This window comes from Ochotona curzoniae, unplaced genomic scaffold, assembly GCF_017591425.1.
Source record: "Ochotona curzoniae isolate NIBS_2020 unplaced genomic scaffold, NIBS_Ocur_1.0 patch4, whole genome shotgun sequence".
Taxonomy (NCBI): Eukaryota; Metazoa; Chordata; class Mammalia; order Lagomorpha; family Ochotonidae; genus Ochotona; species Ochotona curzoniae.
Genome location: NW_024466972.1, coordinates 1,306,997 through 1,328,026, shown reverse-complemented (window position 1 = coordinate 1,328,026; position 21,030 = coordinate 1,306,997). Strand labels below are relative to the sequence as shown.

Below are 21,030 nucleotides of genomic sequence, written 5' to 3'. Positions count from 1 at the left end.
AAACCACCTTTTTGCCTTAGCACCGACTTCAGACTTGATGATTATCTGGGGATTTCAAAAACCGGCACAACATAGCTAAGACCAGAACTGAAGGAGCCTTTAGAATCAAGCCAAGGACTAGAGGAAACCAGTTTCAGGAGCTAGGAAGAGAAGCCATACTGTGTCACAACTCTGGCTCCCACATCCCTTCAAGGCTTTGGGAACAGCCCCAACTCTAAAATTAATTTCAGAGAACAGCAAGCTAAAACAACTAGGCTTCCCGAGTCAGAGTCCGAAATTGATTTCAAAATTGAAAATCTAGATTTCATTTCCTTATTCAGACAAAAAGAAAATCTCACAAGTTCTCAGAATAAAACCAGGAAGCACACTGAGAAAGCTGTAAGATATGGAGGATACATAAAACAGGACCTTCTCTCCAGCTGCAGCTGCTTTCTCTGTAGCCAGAACATGGTGCATACAGAGACCGGCTCAAAATATTTGGTATCATCAACTTGGACCCTAAAGTTCTCTGTCTTCCTAGGTATCTACCTTTCCCTTGAGACTGCACGAAAAACCTTCTGGAAATGGTAAGCAAGACTTCAGGAGGCAATCACAATAGAAGAGGAACCATGTAGCCCTATTAACCCATTGTGACTTCAATTCATCAGACACCGAGTTAGTAAAAGTGACACCATGGGTCTGGTGAGATGGCTCAGTGGCTAAACTGTCACCTCAGGTTCATATCAGGGCTGCTCCACTTCCCATCCAGCTCCCTGCTTGTGGCCTGGGAAAGCAGTCAAGGAAGGCCCAGAGCCTTGGGAGCCTGCACCTGTGTGGGAGACCCAGAAGAACATCCTGGATCCTGGTTTTGGATGGGCTCAGCTCTGGCTGCTGAGGTCATTTGGGGAGTGAACTAGCAAACAGAAGATCTTTTCAATAAAAAAATAAATAAATTTTTAAAGAATAAAAAATAAATAAATATAATATCCCTGGAACTCTGCATTAATGGATAAAATAACAACAGAAACAAAAAAATTTCAAAACACTTATCTGCAAAAGCACTTTGCCTATTTGTAGAACACGCTTCACTCACGTGGGCATTCAGAAGCCTGTGTGTGCCCAAGATCATGTTCATTTTCTTTAAAGGAAGTAGCACTATTCATCGAAATAAAATATATAACAAAATACAATACATAATAAAATTTCCATTTTAATTATTTTCAGCTGCACAATGAGTGGCAAAAGTATATTCACACTACTGTGCAGCCATCCTCACTACCCAATGGAACCTTTTTCAACTTGCAAAAGTTAAACCATTCTCATTAAACAGGAACTTCCTACTCCACCATTCTGTTTCCTCTCCAATGTAGCAACTCTAGCTGTTACAACCACCTAGGACATGAACCAGGAATGGAAGCTTTCTCTCTCTCTCACATCTCTCTCTGATTTCAAAATAAACTAACATGGCTTTTTAAAAATAAACTGTATCCAACACTTTTAAGTATGTGCTTTCACATGGGCTATGCAATTTCTCCAAACCACTGTTTTTATAAAACATTTATTTTGTTTGAAATACAGTCCAACAAAGAGTCCAACAACATGCACTCAGAGAGAGAGAGAGAGAGCACACATCCCAAATGTTCACAACAGCTAGAAGTGGGCTAGGCCAAAGCCTCGAACTCACTGGGTCCCTCCCTCACATGAGTGCAGGAGACCAAGTACTGGGGTCATCTTCCACTGTTTTCCGAGAAACATTGGCAGAGAAGTGGATCAAAACAGGACTCAAGTTGGGACCACCTGATTGTAAACGGTATAACTTCATTCTTCTCAATAGCTGAATAATATTCCATGGAGTAGATGTACAGTTTCTTTAACCACTCTTCTTTGAACACACATCTGGATTGTTTTCATGTCTTCTCTATTGTAGATTGTGCTGCTGCAAATATAGGATTACAGATACTTTCCTCATATGCAGATTTCGCTTCTATTGGATATATTCCTAGGAGCAGCATAGTTGGGTCATATGGCAGGTTTATTTGAAATTCTCCAAACACTCACCATACTGATTTCCACAGTGGCTGTAGCCTACACTCCCACCAGCAGTGAAGGAGGGTGGCTTTCTCCCCACATCCACACCAGCAGGTGTTGTTAGCTGAGTTCTGATCATAGGCCAGTCTCACTGGAGTTAGGTGGTACCTCAACATGGTTTTCATTTGTATCTCTCTGATGGCTAGGGAGCCTAAGCATCTTTTCATATGTCTGTTAGCCATTTGAATCTGTTTGTTTTTTTTTTTTTTAATGTCTGTTCATTTCCGTTGCCCGTTTTGTTACAGGGTTTTTCCATACTGTTTTTTGGTTGGTTGGTTGCATTTCTGGCTTGTATGCCTTGTGTTTTGATGCTTTTTAGTTCAGTTTTGTTTATTCCAAATAATTCCTTTTCTCTTGTCAAATTTATCACTGGCTCATGGATTACATGGTGGCATCATTTTTCCTGAGACTTTTGTGTTTCCTTTTTGTCACTCATGTGTTGGTTACTCAGTGGCACATTTTTTCATGGTGCTGTAATTTGTTGTTGATGTTGTGGCTGTTCTAACTCATACCAGTTGTTGACCTGGTTTCATGGCTTCTCAATTATGGAAATGTATAGTGATGGAGTACTGGGGTCTGTCATATACAGATGTGGGGGAATAATGGAACATGCATCCCTGCTTTCAGACAAAAGATAGATTCCCAATGAAACTGTTGGACATGTGTAGACAATGGGATGCTGGACTGCCTGGCATTGTCTGTACCAAAAATATTGGGGTACACTTAAATAAGAGACTAATAGAATTATGATTCCTTATGAAGGACTACACTATTGTAGTAAAATGGGGAAAATCTGTTGGGGGTGGGAGTTTGGGGAGGAATCCCAGCCTATACGAAATTGTACCACATAATTCAGAATTCAAAATAAAAATACATTTTAAAAAAATTTGGACTCAATCTGGCACTCATATAGAATGACCACATAGGATGCTGCCAACCACTGTATGCATGTGGTGCTGTATGTGCTACAACGGAGGTCACCAAATCAATTCTTAACCTACAAAATGGTTATTATAAAAAAAACACATCCTCAATTGCTGTAGAACTAAAAACCCAAATGAAGGAACACACACAAAAACACACAGCATTGAGCCCTGTGCACTGAAGATGACTGTTCACAGATTTCCTCTCCTAGTCACCCAGAAAATGACACTTCGGCTCTTGCTTCAGGATTAGTCTTATGTCTCAATTTACTTACGAAGAAAACACCATTCAGAGAGAAAGAAAGATCAGCCCACCACTCATTTTTAGATCTCTGCTCCCAAAACACACACACGGTGTACCCTGTTCACAATCCAGCAGACAACACACACCCACTGCATGCAGCCCCTCTCCTACTCCCCAATAACCATGTAAACCAACCTCGTACTCTTCTGCAGTCTTATTCATACACTTCAGCTTCCCCCCTTTCAACAACACACCCAACTGCCAAGAGAATGTGTATATTCAACCAGCATATCTCTTCTCTAAACCCACCGGTCTCTGCTCATCATCTCTTCAGAAACCTAGCCACTCCCTAGTTTATGCATCACCAGCACCACAGGTTTTCCTCCAACCTGCATGATTTCTGCCATCCCGTTCGTACCACAGCATTTACTGTCACAGATTCTCTGCTCCTTGGTTCACATCAAGTCACACCCTGTGTGTCAGTCAAGTGTTTCAACACATAACTCTGCTGGCCTATCTGGATGTGTGAAAACACCCTCTCCAACATGAAGTCCCTGCAAATGTGCCCTCCTCTGCACTCCTCCACTGTCAGGCCTGTACTAGGAGGTGTGGGAATGTTGGAAATCCTCTCAACTCCTCATCTCACAAATCCATCAATTTAGACACCAGGGCTGCATCTGCTGGAGTCCTTGGAGTGCCTTCTCTTCCTCTATAGCAACTGGCCTTGCTTTTGCTGAAATTCTTACAATTCTCTTCTCTAAAAACAAAATTACTTATTTCTATTATAATCACAGATTTACACAGAGAAGCAGATGCAGAGAAAGATCTTCCAGTGACTGGTTCACTCCAAGTGGCCACAAGAGCCAGAGCTGAGCCGATCCGAAGCCCTGTACCCAGAGCTTCTTTCAGGTCTCCCACATGGGTTCAGGGTCCAAGGCTTTGGGCCATCCTCTGCTGCTTTCCCAGGCCACAAGCAGAGAACTGGGAAGTGGAACAGCTGAGACACAAACTCACAGAGGAAGCCGGCACCACAGGAGGCAGGATTAGTTTGTCCAGCCAGGCCCGACAATTCCTTTTTTCCTCAAGAGTACCATTTTCACAAATGATTACATGTTTCCTATTCCCATGGTTCACTCAGAATGCCAAGTGTTCATTCACTCAATTCAAACCCAACAAAACAAAACCCCAGGAAACTCATCATGCCACTTCTCTGTTTTGACTCTACTTTGACATTTTTGTTACTGCAAAATATCATGTTGACTTCCTCACAAATTCTGATGTGTTTGGTAGTCTTGTCCCATTCCTACTTCGACTCCTACCACAAAGCAGAACTTTCAAACATTAGGCAAGCACCCGGTGAACTTTCACAGCTAGCTTTACGCCTGGCATGCCTGCACACACTTGGTCAACACATGCTTCAACTTTAACATGTGGCTTAAAGGCAGTGATGCCTTTGCCAGCGCTGCTGGGTGGCATCAGCTGTTTCCAACTGTGACACTCCCAAGGAATTCACACATACCTTCTGTCTAACACCAATCATAACAGAAAGACTTTAACCAAATGTTTAAGTTGCCCCCTCACCCTTGGCGTACTCACTTGTACATTACATCAGCACAAACCAGGAACACGCCAACAGATGGCGGAACAAACCAAGGAACCCTGAACTCCAACATCCTCACCAGAGTGCATGCCTGGGGGCAAACCAGCCCAACAGCAGGATGATGGTGCCCAAGGCCACCTCAGAGCTGAGTTGACTGCACCCTTCAGAGACTGGTGCCTCAGGGCACATTCCAGGTGAGCCACTGAATCCACTGGTCCCTGCAAACACCTTGTAGCTCTTGGTCCCTTGCTTCTAAGAGAGTTGAGGACCAACACCAAGGACAAAGGCAGCAGCTTCTCTCCCTGACCCTTTTGCCTACATGTCTGTATTTCTCACCTTCTGAACGAACTTTAACACTTTTGAATAAGAGATGGATGGCACACAACCAGCCACAAGAAGATAATGGAAACATTAGCTCTTACTTCTTATCTGGCTCAAATTTGTCCTTAAAGCAAGCTATGATAGCATGAAACAAACTATACACAAAGAACAGTATTTTAGTCATTTACTTCATTATGTGATAGAAACCAATCATTTGATTGTTTAAATGAAATATTAGTTGTCGTTTCTGACAGGTTGGGGCTTCCTCCAGCCCAACTACAATACGTGGACAGACAGGCTTCCTCACAGATGGCAAAGCAGGCTAATCTTCTAAGATTTGGTTATTTGAAACAGCCACACAGAGAGAATGAGAAAGCAGGAGTGGAGGGGGTGGGGAGGTGTGTTTAAACTGATGTCCCATCTGCTGGTTCTCTCCCCAGATATCCAAAATAGGCAGCACCGGGCAGAGAGAGGCCAGAAGCTTCTTCCTGCCTCCCACAAGGTGCTTGAGCCTTCTTCCACTTGCTTTTCACAGGTCAGAAGCAGGGAGCTGGACAGAAATGACAGCTAGTACACAAATCAGCACCCGCCCAAATGGGATGCTGGAGTTGCAGAGAATAGCTTTAACCACAATGCCACAATATCTGCACCATGACATATTAACTTTATTTTTAAAAATTGGAAATTGAGCTATACAGAGAGGAGGAGAGACAAAGAGGAAGATCTTCCGTCCGTTGATTCACTCTGCAAGCAGCCACAATGGCCAAAGCTGAGCCGATCCAAACTCAGGAGTCTGCAGCCTCTCCTGGGTCTCCCATGTGGGTACAAGGTCCCACTGCTTTGGGCCATCCTCCACTACTTTCCAGGCCACAAACAGGGAACTGGATGGTAAGCAGGGCGGGCAGGTTTAGGACTGGTGCCCATATTGGATCCTGGCACATGCAAGGTGAGGACTTTGGCTATTAGGCTACCATGCCAGGCCCTAACTTATTATCTTTATGATATATCATTCCAGTTAAGTTGTCACATTTTTAACTAAAGATATTTACAGCCATATTCATCAGACATATTGACCCATAGTATTCTTTTTTTATATAATTCCTTTCAATGCCTTGCATATGAAGACAACACTGGCCTTGCAGAATTTATTTGGTTTAAATTCTTGCTGGCAGCATACATAAGCACATATACAGCTGCAATTTACATGTAAAGTTTGGAAATATAAAACTAAATTTCTAGTCTTAGAAAAATAAACTGGAAATAGAATTGTGTTAGATAAAAACCACGTAGTGGTAGGATAATCTCTTCTTGGTAGTGTAGTTGCATTATCAAAGTTATTTACAGAAATATAAAATCCAGTAAGCAGTCAACTAAGCCAGAGAAATGAAGAAGCTGGTGTTTTCAGGTGAAATTTTTCAGAAACCAGAATACACCTGGCTAGTTAGAAATTTATTGGGGAAAAACTGAATTAAAGTTTATTTTGTGGTAGTATCAACAAGTCTTGAAATGTGTGCAAAGCTTTTAAAAACATTTTTTCTGTTAATTTTTAAAAGTTCCCTTTCCTCATAATGCTGTCCCACCTCCCATTCTCCTCCCCCACTTCCCTCCACCCGAATGAATCACTAACCCCTTCCTTCTCTTCCCATTCTCCCCAAACCACCACCCCCCGCACATTCAAATGTACACCCACACTATACAAACATCACCTTCTGGACCTCTAAATATTTACCTTACCTTATTATAATTCGACTCACCATAAACTTTTTCCAATACCTTTGAATATTAATTCATTTAATTATCTCCCCAGGAACTAAGGCCATTATTAACCTTGCCTACAGAAGACCAAACCAAGGCTCAAAGAAGTTAAAACTTGACTAATGTCACCCAGTTAGTAAGCAGCAGGCCTAGGTTACGAAGTCCAACAGTCATAATCCATAGTCCACATTCCTCACAGTCATTCTATCCAGCCACCTGTGAGCCCCCAAAGATGCCTGAGCTTTATTCTACCATGGCATTTGTCCAAAACAATTAATACTGTCTTCTGTCTTTAAAAAAAAAAAAAGATTTACTTATTTTTATTGGAAAGGCAGATGTACAGAGAGGAGGAGAGACAGAGAGGAAGATCTTCTATCCGATGATTCACTCCCCAAGTGAGCACAACAGCTGGTGCTGCGCCAATCCGAAGCCAGAAGCCAGGAGCCAGGAACCTCTTCCAGGTCTCCCACACAGGTGCAGGGTCCCAAAGCCTTGGGCCGTCCTCAACTGCCTTCCCAGGCCACAAGCAGGGAGCTGGATGGGAAGTGGAGCTGCCAGGATTAGAACTGGCGCCCACATGGGATCCTGGCGTGTCCAAGGCCAGGACTTTAACTGCTATGCTATCACACCGGACCCTGTCTTCTGCCTTAAAACTCAGACCCTAACATACAGCAAAACGACTAGCAGTTACTGAATTTCTTTTTACAAGATTTATTTTTAATGGACTTTTGATAGTCAAGTGCAAATGTGAATAAGGCTCACATAGGAGAGCCTGCAAGTTGGATTTTTCCTGCAAGTTCCAATACTCTCATGAAGTACAGTGGAGTGTGGTAACCCTTGCTTGTCCACAGCCACAGCGCTTTGCCCCGTGCGCCACCTGCTGAAATGCCTGGCAACAGGGCCAAGCTTTCCTTGTGGTGGCACAGGAGAATTTATGTGTTGCAGTGCAGTTTTGCTCAGAGAAGCTGGCTGTCATCTGGACTGGCAGACTCGCCCGTCTGCCGCTCCCACCGAGGGTCAGGGTTTGCAGTCCTTCCTTTGAAAGGCCAGGGGCCTTGCCCTTTTTGTAGGACCCCCCCTCCCCCCCGCCCACTTCCCTAGCCATGCCGCCTGCAGGGCTTGCGCTGTTCACCCCCAGTCTTTCCGAGGAGCTGACCGGATGTGGATCTCACAGATAGGGGACAAGAGCCAGGTATGTGACCACTGGACAGAGGTGCTCAGGGCCACACTGCAGTGCCACAGGGAAGCTGTAAGCTGAAGGTATTCTCTCTCCTGCATGCTCTTCCTTCTGTGCGGGGAGGTATGTAGTGCAGTCAGAGCGGATTTGCCAATCTGACTGCATCCCTGAGCAGCTCTAGGTTTAAAAAGAACTTCCATAGGAGCACAATAGAAAACTAAATACTGTATCTAAACTCTATGTCAATGTTGCAGTGATAAACACACTGCTGTACAGAAACATTAAAGCTACACAGAAGCTGTTTATATCCCCTGCCACTCAAGGAACATTCTGGAAGCTTCCCAGGTGCTTAAGCAGCACCTAAAGAACAGCGCTCCCTAGGGAGAGAAGTTGCTAAGGAACCTAATAAATTATGCTCTCTCCCACATTTTTTACAACCAGAATGACTGTCTTATTTAAAATACATAAGTATTTTAAAATACGTAACTAAGCCTCTGCCTGCAGCACCAGCATCCCATATGGACGCCAGTTTAGATGACCCAGGTCCTTGAACTTCTACACCCCTGGGAAAACCCAGAAAATTCCTAGCTCCTGGTTTCCAGCTGTTGCAGCCATTTGAGGAGTGAACCAGTACATGTCTCTCCTTCCCTCTGTAACTCTGCCTTTCAGATAAACATACATAAATAAATCTTTCTCTACACACACACACACACACACACACACACACACACACACAGAGTTTTCTTTTCCCATATTGGGCTACAAATCCTTGCCTCCTAGTAAAAGAATGAAGAAAACACTTAAAATAACAAAAAAAAATAATCTTTCTAGAAAATTTCAGAAAGTCAATAATGAGAAGAGCCACTTTAAAGCTTATAAGAATGCTGTCAGGAGAGGTATACAGCACCTGTCACTCCCATTTGGTCTACTTGAAACCATTTCTACCAGAACTAAGCCACAGGGGCAGGCACCCTGAAATGCTGGTTACAAACCAGGGACTCAGGACTGAGGCTCCTGGCAGAGATGCCAATGGAACAAGCCTTGACATTGCCAACTGGAGACAGATGAGACATCGACATGGAGGTGTCCCACCAGGAGCTCTGGAGAGAGCTCCCCTCGAAGGTCCTGGAGGGAAGAACTGCCCCTGTGTCTGGGAGCCTCTGTGCTCCATGCTGTTCACTCATACAAATGTTTGGGGAATAAAGACAAAAAAACAGCAGCACATCTGCCTGCCTGAAGCAAGCACAGTCAGAATAACATCTTCCCAGGCCAGACTCCCCTGATAATCCCAGAACTCAAAAGAACCCGCACAGTCTCTTTCTCCATGAAATATCAGGACAGGACACTGTGGACCCTCCACATCCCTCCAACCAATACAGAGTGAGGGCCAGGCAGGAAGGAAGCAGCAAAGCCTGACTGCCTCCAAGTTCCTCCAAGGAAGCAAAAGAAAGCCAGCAAACCACCAAGCTGCGATAACACAGACCACATAGGGCAGGCGCAGCTGGTTAAGCTGCTGCTTGCAGTGCAGCACCAGTTCCAGTCCTGGCTGTTCCACTTCTCATACAGCTCCCGCTAATGCACCTGAGGAGGTGGCAGAAGGTGGCCCAAGTGTTTGGGGCCCTGCTTCCCACATGGAACATCCAGAAGACCCCTCCAGGCTCAATGACTGATCTGTCTGCATGCAACTTTCAAACTCTTATAATTTCCAATGATGAAATAACAAAAGTTAAGGAGTAATTCTGAGAAGTGTATTTATTGAAAGACTGCAAGAAATATTTCCGGTTCAAATTAGAAAGGCTTCAAAATTCCACCACTAAAAAAATTTTCTGTAGGGCCTGGCATGATAGAGTAGTGGTTAAGGTGCTCCCCTTGCACGCCCGGGATCCCATATGGGCGCCGGTTCTAATCCTGGCAGCCCCGCTTCCCCTCCAGCTCGCTGCTTGTGGCCTGGGAAAGCAGTCGAGGACGGCCCAGAACACTGGGACCCTGTAGCTGCGTGGGAGACCCAGAAGAAGCTCCTGGCTCCTGGCTTCAAATTGGCTAAGCTCCAGGCATTGTGGCCGCTTGGGGAATGAACCATCACACAGAATATCTTCCTCTCTGTCTCTCTTCGTCTCTGTATATCTGACTTTGCAATAAAAATAAATCTTTTAAAAAATTTTTCTTTGGCCCACAAAATATTAACTCTTACTAAAGAACCCATTGATCCTCTAAATAGGTCGTAAGCAAATATATATTAAAATCCGTTAACTCATTAACAGAATTCCTTGTGTATCCCAACAAGAGGTAGGGTGAAAAATACGGACTTTCACCAGTTAAAATCACTAAGTAATGATTTAATTCATTTCCAAAATTAAGCTGGAATGCATTTTTCTGATCCCTTCCCAAAAATGATACTAGACCCTAATGTTTAAAATGATAAGAAAATATTTCCTGTTTTCACTGCTCAATCTGCAATAAGCTTGCCATAAGAAAAAACATAACATTTCCTCATTGTAACAACAAACAGGTCAAAGCTACGCTGTAAGATTTTAGGAAGCTATGAAACTCAGCTGCCAACCAGGAGCCTAATATAAAGATGATATAGAAAAACATTATTCTGGAAAAATAAATAGCTGGCAACATTTTTTTAAAAACCAAATCCCAGTAAAGAATACAGAACATTGCGGTGAAGTAACTGAAGACACCGCCCACAGTGCCAGCACCCTTTATGAGCAAGAGCTTAAGTCCCGCTGTCTCACTTCTGGTCCAGCTCACTGGCAGGCCTGGCGCAGTGACTCAGTTGGCTAATCCTCACCCCTCAAGTGCCAGGGTTACACATGGGTGCCAGTGTGTGTACCAGCTACTCTACTTCCCATCCAACTCCCTGCTTGTGGCCTGGGAAAGCAGTCGAAGACAGCCCAAAGCCTTGGGAATGTGCACCTGTGTGAGAGATCCAGAAGAGGCTTCAGACTCCAGGCTCAGCTCTGGCCACTGCGGTTACTTGGGGAGTAAATCAATGGACAGAAGATCTTCCTCTCTCTCTCTCTCTCTCTTCTCCTCCTCCTCTCTGTATATCTGACTTGCTAATCAGTAAACAAATCTTTGCAAAAATAATAAAATAAGGGGCAAGCACTGTGATATAATAGGTGATGCCAGCAGCCTGTAAGAGCACCAGTTTAACGGCCAAAGGCTCCACTTCTGATCCAGCTCCCCGTTAATGACTGGAGAAAAGCAGCAGAAAGTGATTCAGCTGTTTGGGTCCCCCATCTACATGGAAGGCCCCCTAGCTGCTCTTGTCTACTGACTTTGGAATAGACATAGTCATTTGGAGAATGAATCAGCAGACAGAGGATGTCGGGGTGTGTGTGTGTGTGTGTGTGTCTGTGTGTGTCTGTGTGTGTGTGTGCGCGCACGCGCCGCTAACCTATGTCTTTCATAAATAATTCTAAAAAATAAAATGAAACATAATCCGTGAGTCCTCTAATACTTGTCTACTGACTTTGGAATAGACATAGTCATTTGGAGAATGAATCAGCAGACAGAGGATGTCGGTGTGTGTGTGTGTGTGTGTGTGTGTGTGTGTGTGTGTGTTAACCTATGTCTTTCATAAATAATTCTAAAAAATAAAATGAAACATAATCCGTGAGTCCTCTAATACTTGTCTACTGACTTTGGAATAGACATAGTCATTTGGAGAATGAATCAGCAGACAGAGGATGTCGGTGTGTGTGTGTGTGTGTGTGTGTGTGTGTGTGTGTGTGTGTGTGTGTGTTAACCTATGTCTTTCATAAATAATTCTAAAAAATAAAATGAAACATAATCCGTGAGTCCTCTAATACTTGTCTACTGACTTTGGAATAGACATAGTCATTTGGAGAATGAATCAGCAGACAGAGGATGTGGTGTGTGTGTGTGTGTGTGTGTGTGTGTGTGTGTGTGTGTGTGTTAACCTATGTCTTTCATAAATAATTCTAAAAAATAAAATGAAACATAATCCGTGAGTCCTCTAATACTTTTGCAAACATCACAGGCACAGCTCTAACAAGATCTAAGCAAACCCCTAAAAAAGCAAAAGCTCAAAGGCATAAACCATTCCCTAAGCATGAAGCAAAAAAGTAGAACTTGGGATATTTCTAGTTTAATGGCTAGGAGAACACAACTCAGAAAGAGTTTGGCAGCTACCAATAACCTTTTGATTCCAAAGAGACTAATTAAAATTCATGTTCCTCCTGCATTCAAGTGTTCCACATGAACTGAATGCAGAGGAAAATAAATCAGCTACGTCAAGACACACTATAACTTTGGAAACATAACGAGAAATTTAAATATTTTCTTTCATTATCCCAAATTGAAATTCAAACAGATATACTTATCAAACTCTCTCTGTAATCAACCTTAAAGTTTTCAACTTTTAGTTTATATTTGCTTACCAAGAATTTCTACCCATTTAGCTCCAAAGAAACAAAAAAAATACTCAGTTTTTTAAAAAATCAAAACCAGCTTCCAACTTTTAGTTTATCTCTGCTTACCAAGAATTTCTTAGCCATCTAGTTCCAAAGAAAGAAAACACTTTTCAGTTTTTAAAAAATGAAAACCATGGTGTGTTACAAGTCTTTGAAACGATCTTACCAATTACCTAAGGCAATGATGAAACATACAGACCATCACAGGCTCTATCACCCTCGATGGCGATGGTGGACTTTCATTTAAACACTGAAATCCACTTATTCTGGCTGCTGCTTGATAAAATCCAACCATTTTTATTTCTCAGAAGTAGAGTCCAATTCCCCCCAATCAACCACTGGTCAGTTGGTTTTTTTATCTCCCCATAAGAATCACAGCAAAAGGTCTATCAGAATTCACCATCACTACTGGACAGCTATCAAACAAAAATCCCCAATCTAGTCCTGATATCCACACTATATCAAAGACCACACACTTGTCCCACCAAACTCACGTCGACCCAACATTTCAAATGTTGCTATAATGAACTCGTACCAAGGAATCTAAGTTACTAAAGTCATGAAGACAGAAATTAAGTCCTGAAAGAAACGTTAATCCATTATTTACAATTAAAATTCTTTTTTCTCATTTATCGCATTTAAGCAGGGGAAAAAACCCACTAATGAACATATCTCACTGACATGACTCATATAAAGTCAATGAACGATGCCTTACTTATAACTGTCTAAGAATAATATCACTATTATGTACTTCTTTTTCTTTCTGAATGAGCATATCCATTTGTGAAAACACAATGCAACATGCATCCTTACTTCCAAATCAAACATGGACTCCCAATGAAAGTGTTGGACATATCTAGACAATGGGATGATGGACTGTCTGACATTGTCTGTACCAGCAATGTCGGCACACTTAAATAGCAGACTGATGGAACTGTAACTCCTTATGAAGGAATGTACTGTTGTGACAATATGGGGAAAATCAGTCAGGGGTGGGAAGTAGAAGGAGGAGAATCCCAGACTATATAGAATTGTACCATAAAATTCAAAATTTTTAAAAAAAAATTTTTTTTAATCTGAATAAACAGAGCAAAACTTTAAGGGAAGAAAAAGAAGAAACTTGTTAAGAACTCATTTAAGTGGAAGGGGTGTGAATTTTTTCCAAATACCTTATCTGGCCACCACTGCAAATCTTCTCCTAGTGTTACAGGACTTTGAACAGGTGTGTTCTTCTTATCCAAACAGGGCTCTCCGTCCTTGCTGGTAGAGCCCCTCTCATTATCAAATGAGGCTCCATCAAGCCACCTTCGTTCACGTAAACGTAAAACGGACTCACGTTCACGCAACAGCTCAGAGTCTCTCTCTAAGGGAAGAAGGAGAACTGGTATGCAATTGGGTCACACCAGTGGGATAAAAGTAAGCCACTCTCTAGTAAAGACCCTTCAGGATGCAACTCACAGCAGTTTATCTACTCACAAAATATATGCAAATGTGCATCTAACAAGGATGACATGCAACACCCAAAACATTAGTCCCTTCAAATTTTAAACTAGTATTTTTTAAAACTATGTGGAGGCAGATCGGTGTATTTTAAAACTGTATTTTTGCTTCATTTTTATTGAATTTGGGAATTTTTTAATGGAATTTTAAACTTTTGAATTTCATTCATTCAAATGTTTATATTTTTTATATTAAGATTTTTTCTTTATATTTCACAAAATGTGCAAACATTATAATTTTCTTTTTTTTCTTTTTTCTTTTTTTTTTTCCAATTTTCAACACATAAATGCATTAGGATTCTTCAAAAAGTTCACGGAAGAATTTTAAAATAATGTCCATTTCCCATGAACTTTTGAAGCAATCCAAAAACAGTACCTGCTACAAAGTATGAGGGTTGAGGGCAAAAACTCCACACATAGAAACAGAAATGCAAAAAGATCAAAACAAAAATCCATTAATATAAACTCATTGTAAGACTGTTCCCAATCTGAGACCTGTATTAGTGTAATTTTATATGTAGGATTTCCATACATGTGTCATTTAAAAAATTGTAACGAATCACAAACAGGTATTGCTTATTTTTCTTAAGAATCTAATAATTTTCCTACCAAAATGCTTTTCCTACAATTGTCTTATAAACTCTTCAGCCAGTTTTTTTTTACTCTGTTCATACATAATTTTTCAATAAAAATCTAACGAAACTTTCCACGACTGATAATAAGGCACAGAGGCAATATTTAGGTGACACATATGAATCAGCCACATTTGGAAGTCAAAGTATAAGGATCAACCATTTCAAATAGTTCAAGTTGAAAATAACAGGTACACAAATATCTTAGGTAAGAAAAAGAGAGCTACTTGTGTTAAAGCCTGAACATCTGCAAATGCAATACTAGGTAAATTTGAAGTAGCTAAGTATGCTTTCACTTTACAACTTTTAGGCATAACTCAGCATGTTGAGAACATTAACAGATTTGTTATTTTAAAGCTGCTTTTTACTTTATGATTTGAAGTACTCTGCATTATCAGTAAGGCTTAATTTAACATGTTTTCCAGTGATCAGGAAGTACAGATGGTTTTTGTGTTATTTAAATAAAACCATCTCATATTCTGGAAAGTGAAAAACACTGACTTAAAGTCAGATGGCAAATTAAACTATATACACACCTATCCAGAAAGACTGGTTTTAATGGCTTTTTTTTTCACTATATAGTACCCTGTGAACTTCCTCTTTATAGAATTTTAAGCTTTGGAAAATAGCATTTTAAGAAGCTCATGGGGCCAACATCATTCTAGTAGCTTTATTCCATTTGCTTCTAATCAGAATTGAAAATGAAAAAAGCTCTATTTTTGTTTTAATGAAACTAAGGAGACTTAGTTCAGAATGCTGCATGTCACTGTAAATTAGAATTCCGCTTTTAGCTCAGATTCCATATTCCTAATTAAAAACACAATTTAATAAATCATAAGCCTTGATTATGCATCTATTCCACAATGTGAATAACATAATTTATAAATATTATTGTGGCTCTTCAAATTAAGAACAAGTTTTAATGCCAAAGCATCCCAAAACACAAGTAATAACTTTAATTACTACACTTTAGACATTCAAATACAGTGAATTTACCACTATCTTTCCATTCAGCCAGCCTCTGGTCAAAAGAAATAAATACAAAATTACCTCGAGATGATCCTAGCCTGGAAAGTGATGAACGACGAAAAGAAGGGTAACCAAAATAGCTAATGTCTTCAGAAAACATGGCATCTGCGTCAATAATGACACTTGGGTGGGCGGAATGAATGTCAGCATCAAGAAGAGACATAAGATCCTCTACAAACAAACACATACATGTAAACAACCCAGCTACAAAGAGAATACATTTGTAGAGTGAGGGAAGACCTCAAAAAATTACAACACAATGAAGTCAGAGACTAATATTACACATAGCCAAAAAGCAACAACTACCTCAGAAATGAAATTAACATACATCTTAAGGAACAACAAATTATTGCCAGGGCTACTTATTAAATTTAATAGTGATGGTAAGAAAACATTCCCATTCAGGTTGTACTACTTGTGACATCATAGAGATAGCAGTCAAAACTCTAAACACAGCTGAGAAATTAGGTGTTTTCAGGAACCAGGACATGAAAACACAGCAGTCTGTCCCTCCCTGACACAGCCATGTGTTTACCGGGACCAAGAACGAGCACATCCAGTAAAACCATTTCTTCAATTTTCCTTAAATAAAACTTTACATTTCAATCAAGCAATTCCAGAGTGAGAGTATCTACCACTTTAGAAACAGTCAGAACCTCAAGAGCACATTAAAGTACTTCCCGCAGTCTATAAATGAGAAACACCACTGAGGGGGATTCACCAACCTCCAGGCAAATAAGATTCACTGGCCGTATCATCCCCATCATCTCCATCCTCATCATCCCGGCTAAGTAGATTATTTACAGCAAGATTTACATCAAGATTTGTTCGCTGAAGTTCTCGAATAATGACACTTCTGGATTTCCCTTGCAAAACAACTTGGGCCTGCAATGAAAAAGCAAAGAATGATACTATGCTCATTTTCTATCAAGTAAAATCAAAAACCACTTTCCAGGATCGAAGACAGAGCATCAGTAATCGCCCAATTCATGGTCTGAGTCATGACTCAGCCAACCCAACCAAGCCTCCCGTCCTACCTACCGGCCGACAGCAGGAGTTCAGCAGGCACCGTACCTGTGAAATCAGCTCCTCAGGAATGACGGATGCGGGGATGACCGGCTGAGGCTGGCTGCCCAAAAGCCCGGACCCTCGGTCCCTCCCTGTGCGGATGACCCGCGTCTGTCGGCGGGAATCTCGAGCTCCAGCTGAGGAGCGGCCGGAGGATCCTCCACCACTTCCACCCACTCCAGAACTCCAGCGGCTTCTAGAGAGCAAAAGATTTAAGAATTTCAGCATTTTAAGCAATCACTCTGGGAAAGATCACTTCAGGACTCATTTTCATGCTTTTGAACTAAGATAAAGTTGACATATCTACTTTATAGTTGGGTTTTGACAAAAGGGAAATCAGTTCAAGGTTTAAAACAACATTGTCTCAATTTTTAAATGCAGAAGTACAGAGCACTTCTTAGAAAGATAAACAGCACACTTTAAAATATAAACACATCTCACTTTTGCATGGTAGGTCTCATCAGACTTACCAACATTCTTCTGCTACAAAAGCAAAATTTAGAGCTCCCAACTCAAAACTGTTAGAATAAAACACTCATCTGCAACTACTTGAATAACATTATCATTAACTAGTTTTGTTAAAGGGAAACTACTACTTTAAAAAACACTATGAGTTTTTCTTATCTATGAACAAATACACAAAAGGAACGGCATCACCATCTTCTGGCCCCAAAGATGAGCACCAAAACCCTTCAAAATCAACCGGATATCTACCCACAAAGCAACTGCTTTTCTCCAATCAATCACCCCTGCAAGAAAACAGTCACACAAATCACACCAGCCTTTTCAACTGGGACTGTCACCCTTCTCTCTAAAGGAAAACCATTCCTTAATCGATTAAGCTAGAGCAAGGTATCTTGCTCCCAGCTTCCACAGTACTCCCTAAAAAGGCTGAAGCCTTTCAAGAGGCAATTGTAAGTGAAGTTAGTTTTGACTGTCTCATCCTTTTTTATTCCTTAGAAAGCTTTGAAAGTGACAATTCTCAGGTCCAGTGGACATCTAAACGATCTAAAATCTTCTAAAACAGCTTCCTTTGTAACATGAGAAAAGCAAAATTGTGTCACACTTTTTTGAAGGCCTTCTGTACTTATTGACGTACGTTATCAATTTATTTTTCTGTGCTGGCTGTAATTATTATCTCAGAACCGCGTAAGATAGTTCTGGTGAAGAACATTATTGAGCACCTCCAGGGATGCAGTATGAAAGCAGCAACAGATTTTTAGAAATGCCATGCTAAGAGACTAGTCACAGGACAGAAGACAGACAAAGAGGCATCATCAAAGTACGCAACATGAACCAAACAAAGAGGAAATCTGGGAAACAATTCCCTTTATAGATTATCAAAACATAAAAACAAGTTAGCAAAAGACAAAATATTACTGAAAAAAATTAAAGACAACACAATTAAGAAAAATACGCTACAATAATATCTACATGGATTAGATGGGAAGTCAGTATAAATTTAATAACCTCTATCAAAATCCCAACAATTTTTCCATTTTAAGAAATAAAAAAAATCATGCTAAAACTCACATGACATCCAAGCATATTTCAAAACAGCCAAAACAATTTGGAAAAACAAAAAGCTGGAATATTAGCACTTCATAATTTCAAACATATAAAAGAGCAACAGTAATTAAAACAGTGACCCAGGCACAAACAAATAAATGGAATCCAATACCGACTCCAGAAACAAACCCTTGCACATCCAGCCAAAACCACTCAATGAGAAAAGGACAGTTCCTCCAACAAGTGGTGCTGCATCCACATGCAGAACAACAGAGCTGGATCTTTTATCATATACAAAGATTTAACTAAAAAGGCTCAAGGACATAAAATTATACAACTAGAAGAAAACACATAGAAAAACCTTCGTGACACACACAGGCAAGAAAAGCAAATATAGACAAATAAGACTAATGAAATCTGAATATTTTTGTGCACGGAGCTTCTATTGTGGCACAGCACATTAAACTACTACTTGTGACAGTGGCATTGAACCAGCTGCTCTACTTTTAATACAACTCTTTGCTAATGCATCAGCAAAGGTAGTGGAGGATGGTGCAACTATTTAGACCCTTCAACACATTGAGGCAACCCCGATGGGAGTTGCAGATTCATGGTACCGACCTGGACCAGCTCTGGCCATTGCAGTCATTTAGAGAGCAACCAGCAGTTCAAAGATCTTTCCCTCCATCCATGCATTTCAATTAAAATAAATCTTTAAGTTTCATGTGCGTGTGTGAATGAAAGGCGATGAAGCCCCTCCAAAGGAAATGGGCAAAGATCTCAGGAATTGGTCACAGGAATGCTAGTGGCTGGCTGCTAGCACGGCCACATGAGGCTTAAGCAGAAATAGAGCCATGGTACTGATGAAAGGGACCATAGCACAAGGAATAAGACTCAAGGAAGGACTTCCTTCGTGTTTTATAGATTTCATTTAACCACTGCAACATTGTAAATCTGGAGAACTTAACTTATAAACTAAATAAGAAAATAAAATTTGATATGTTAATGTGGAAAACAAAAGAAAAAGGGAATCTGAGAGAAGAAAATGCTGGCAAATTATGTCAAACAGTTAATATCCAAACATACAGACGCCAACAACTGACCTGATCAGAAAATGGACTAAGGACTTAAACATTCTCCAAAACCAATATGCAAATGATAAAACTAGCAGGAGGTCCTTCAAAAGTTCACAGAAAACGTGCATTCTGAAAAAACCTTTTAAATCTTCACACCAACTTCCTTCCTAATTCCATTTCTACATTAACTTTAAAAAGTCTCATAAGATGTGATAATGTAGTGGTTATGGTCCTTGCCTTGCACACCAGGATCCCATATGGGCACTGGTTCTAATCCCGGCAGCCCCATTTCCCATCCAGCTCTCTGCTTGTAGTCTGGGAAAGCAGTTGAGGATGGCCCAAAGCATCAGGACCCTGCACCCATGTGGGAGACCCAGAAGAAGCTCCTGGATCCTGGCTTCAGATCAGCGCCTCACCCACATTGCAGTCACTTGGGGAGTGAATCAACGGACAGAAGATCTTCCTCTCTGTCTCCTCCTGTCTGTATATCTGACTTACCAATAAAAATAAATAAATCCTTTTAAAAAAATGCTCAACATCAAAAACCCACAATGAAATAAACCTGAAATCCTTTAGGATGGTTATAGAGAAGCAGCAACTACATAGAAATTTGGAACCATGGTACACTCTCAGTAGGATTATTAAACAATATAGAAATTTTTTAAAATACTCAAAGCAGAACTACCACATGATTTAACAAATGTACTTCTGAGTACCCAAGAATATTTCCGTGTTCATGGAACACAGAATTAAAAGATAAGTTTTAGTACAAAAATTGTTGTGAAATGCAGTTTTTCATAACACATTTTCCATAGACTTTCAGTTTAAAGATTCTTTTTAGGCATGGACTTTGCAACAAAACAAACATTTTAATTCCATTTTTCATGAACACCTTGAAGTACCTTCACATAAACAAAAGTATCATAATTAAGAACCCAAAGATATGTTTTACAGATTTATTTATTTGAAAGGCAGAGTTAAAGAGAGGGAGGAGGAGAGGAAGAGGGAGGGAGAGAGGGGGCTAACCGTAGGGATGAGGGAGGGCCAAGGCGCCAAGCAGCTGAGTCATCCGCTGCTATTTTCCCAGGTGCCGGACTGGAAGGGAACTGGGGTAGCTGGGATCGCGCTCATATTGGATGTTCTCACTGTATGAGGAACAGGTGTCCACCAGGCCCTCTGCACCAGAACACTGGCACTGTGGCATACTCACGTGCACAGCAGCACTGCTCACTGCTAAGCAGTACAAGCAGCACAACCCAACACTGAATCAAACACTGGAGTTTTTTCAGAGGAATGTATACATGTATAAAAGAACATTATTCTGCCAAGAGGAGAAAATATCTTCACGTATCATAGCATAAATACATCTAAGAACATTATGTAACTGAAATAAACCAAAGAAAAGACAAATACTAGATTCCTCTTATACGAGGAATTTCAAGTGGTCAAATTCACAGAAACGGAAATTGGGATGGTGGCTCCCAGGACCTAAATGGCAGGGACAAAATGTTCAGGGGGTACAGTTGCACATCTGCAAGATGGAAACACTCTATGAATTTTCTTACCTCTGAAATGCATGAAGTTAAAACGATAAACTGTATTTTACTACAAAACGTTTTAAAGGTACAGTATAAAAAGATTTCATGTCACCAAAGGCAACACTGTTCTAGAAAATAGATATGCTC

At 40.9% G+C, this 21,030-nt stretch overlaps 1 protein-coding gene across 2 annotated transcripts in view; it reads right to left on the bottom strand.

The window, feature by feature from the left end:
• LOC121167598 (E3 ubiquitin-protein ligase UBR5) overlaps window positions 1-21,030 on the bottom strand; it is a 144,371-nt gene that overhangs the window by 65,234 nt on the left and 58,107 nt on the right. The window contains exons 6-9 of one of the 2 annotated variants that reach the window (XM_040997098.1): window positions 16,767-16,956; window positions 16,418-16,577; window positions 15,714-15,863; window positions 13,702-13,913 (exon numbers count right to left, since the gene is read on the bottom strand). In XM_040997098.1, the coding sequence (XP_040853032.1) occupies window positions 13,702-13,913; window positions 15,714-15,863; window positions 16,418-16,577; window positions 16,767-16,956 (712 nt within the window). The remainder of the gene's footprint in view (window positions 1-13,701; window positions 13,914-15,713; window positions 15,864-16,417; window positions 16,578-16,766; window positions 16,957-21,030) is intronic. The other variant, XM_040997099.1, reaches the window with a different exon arrangement.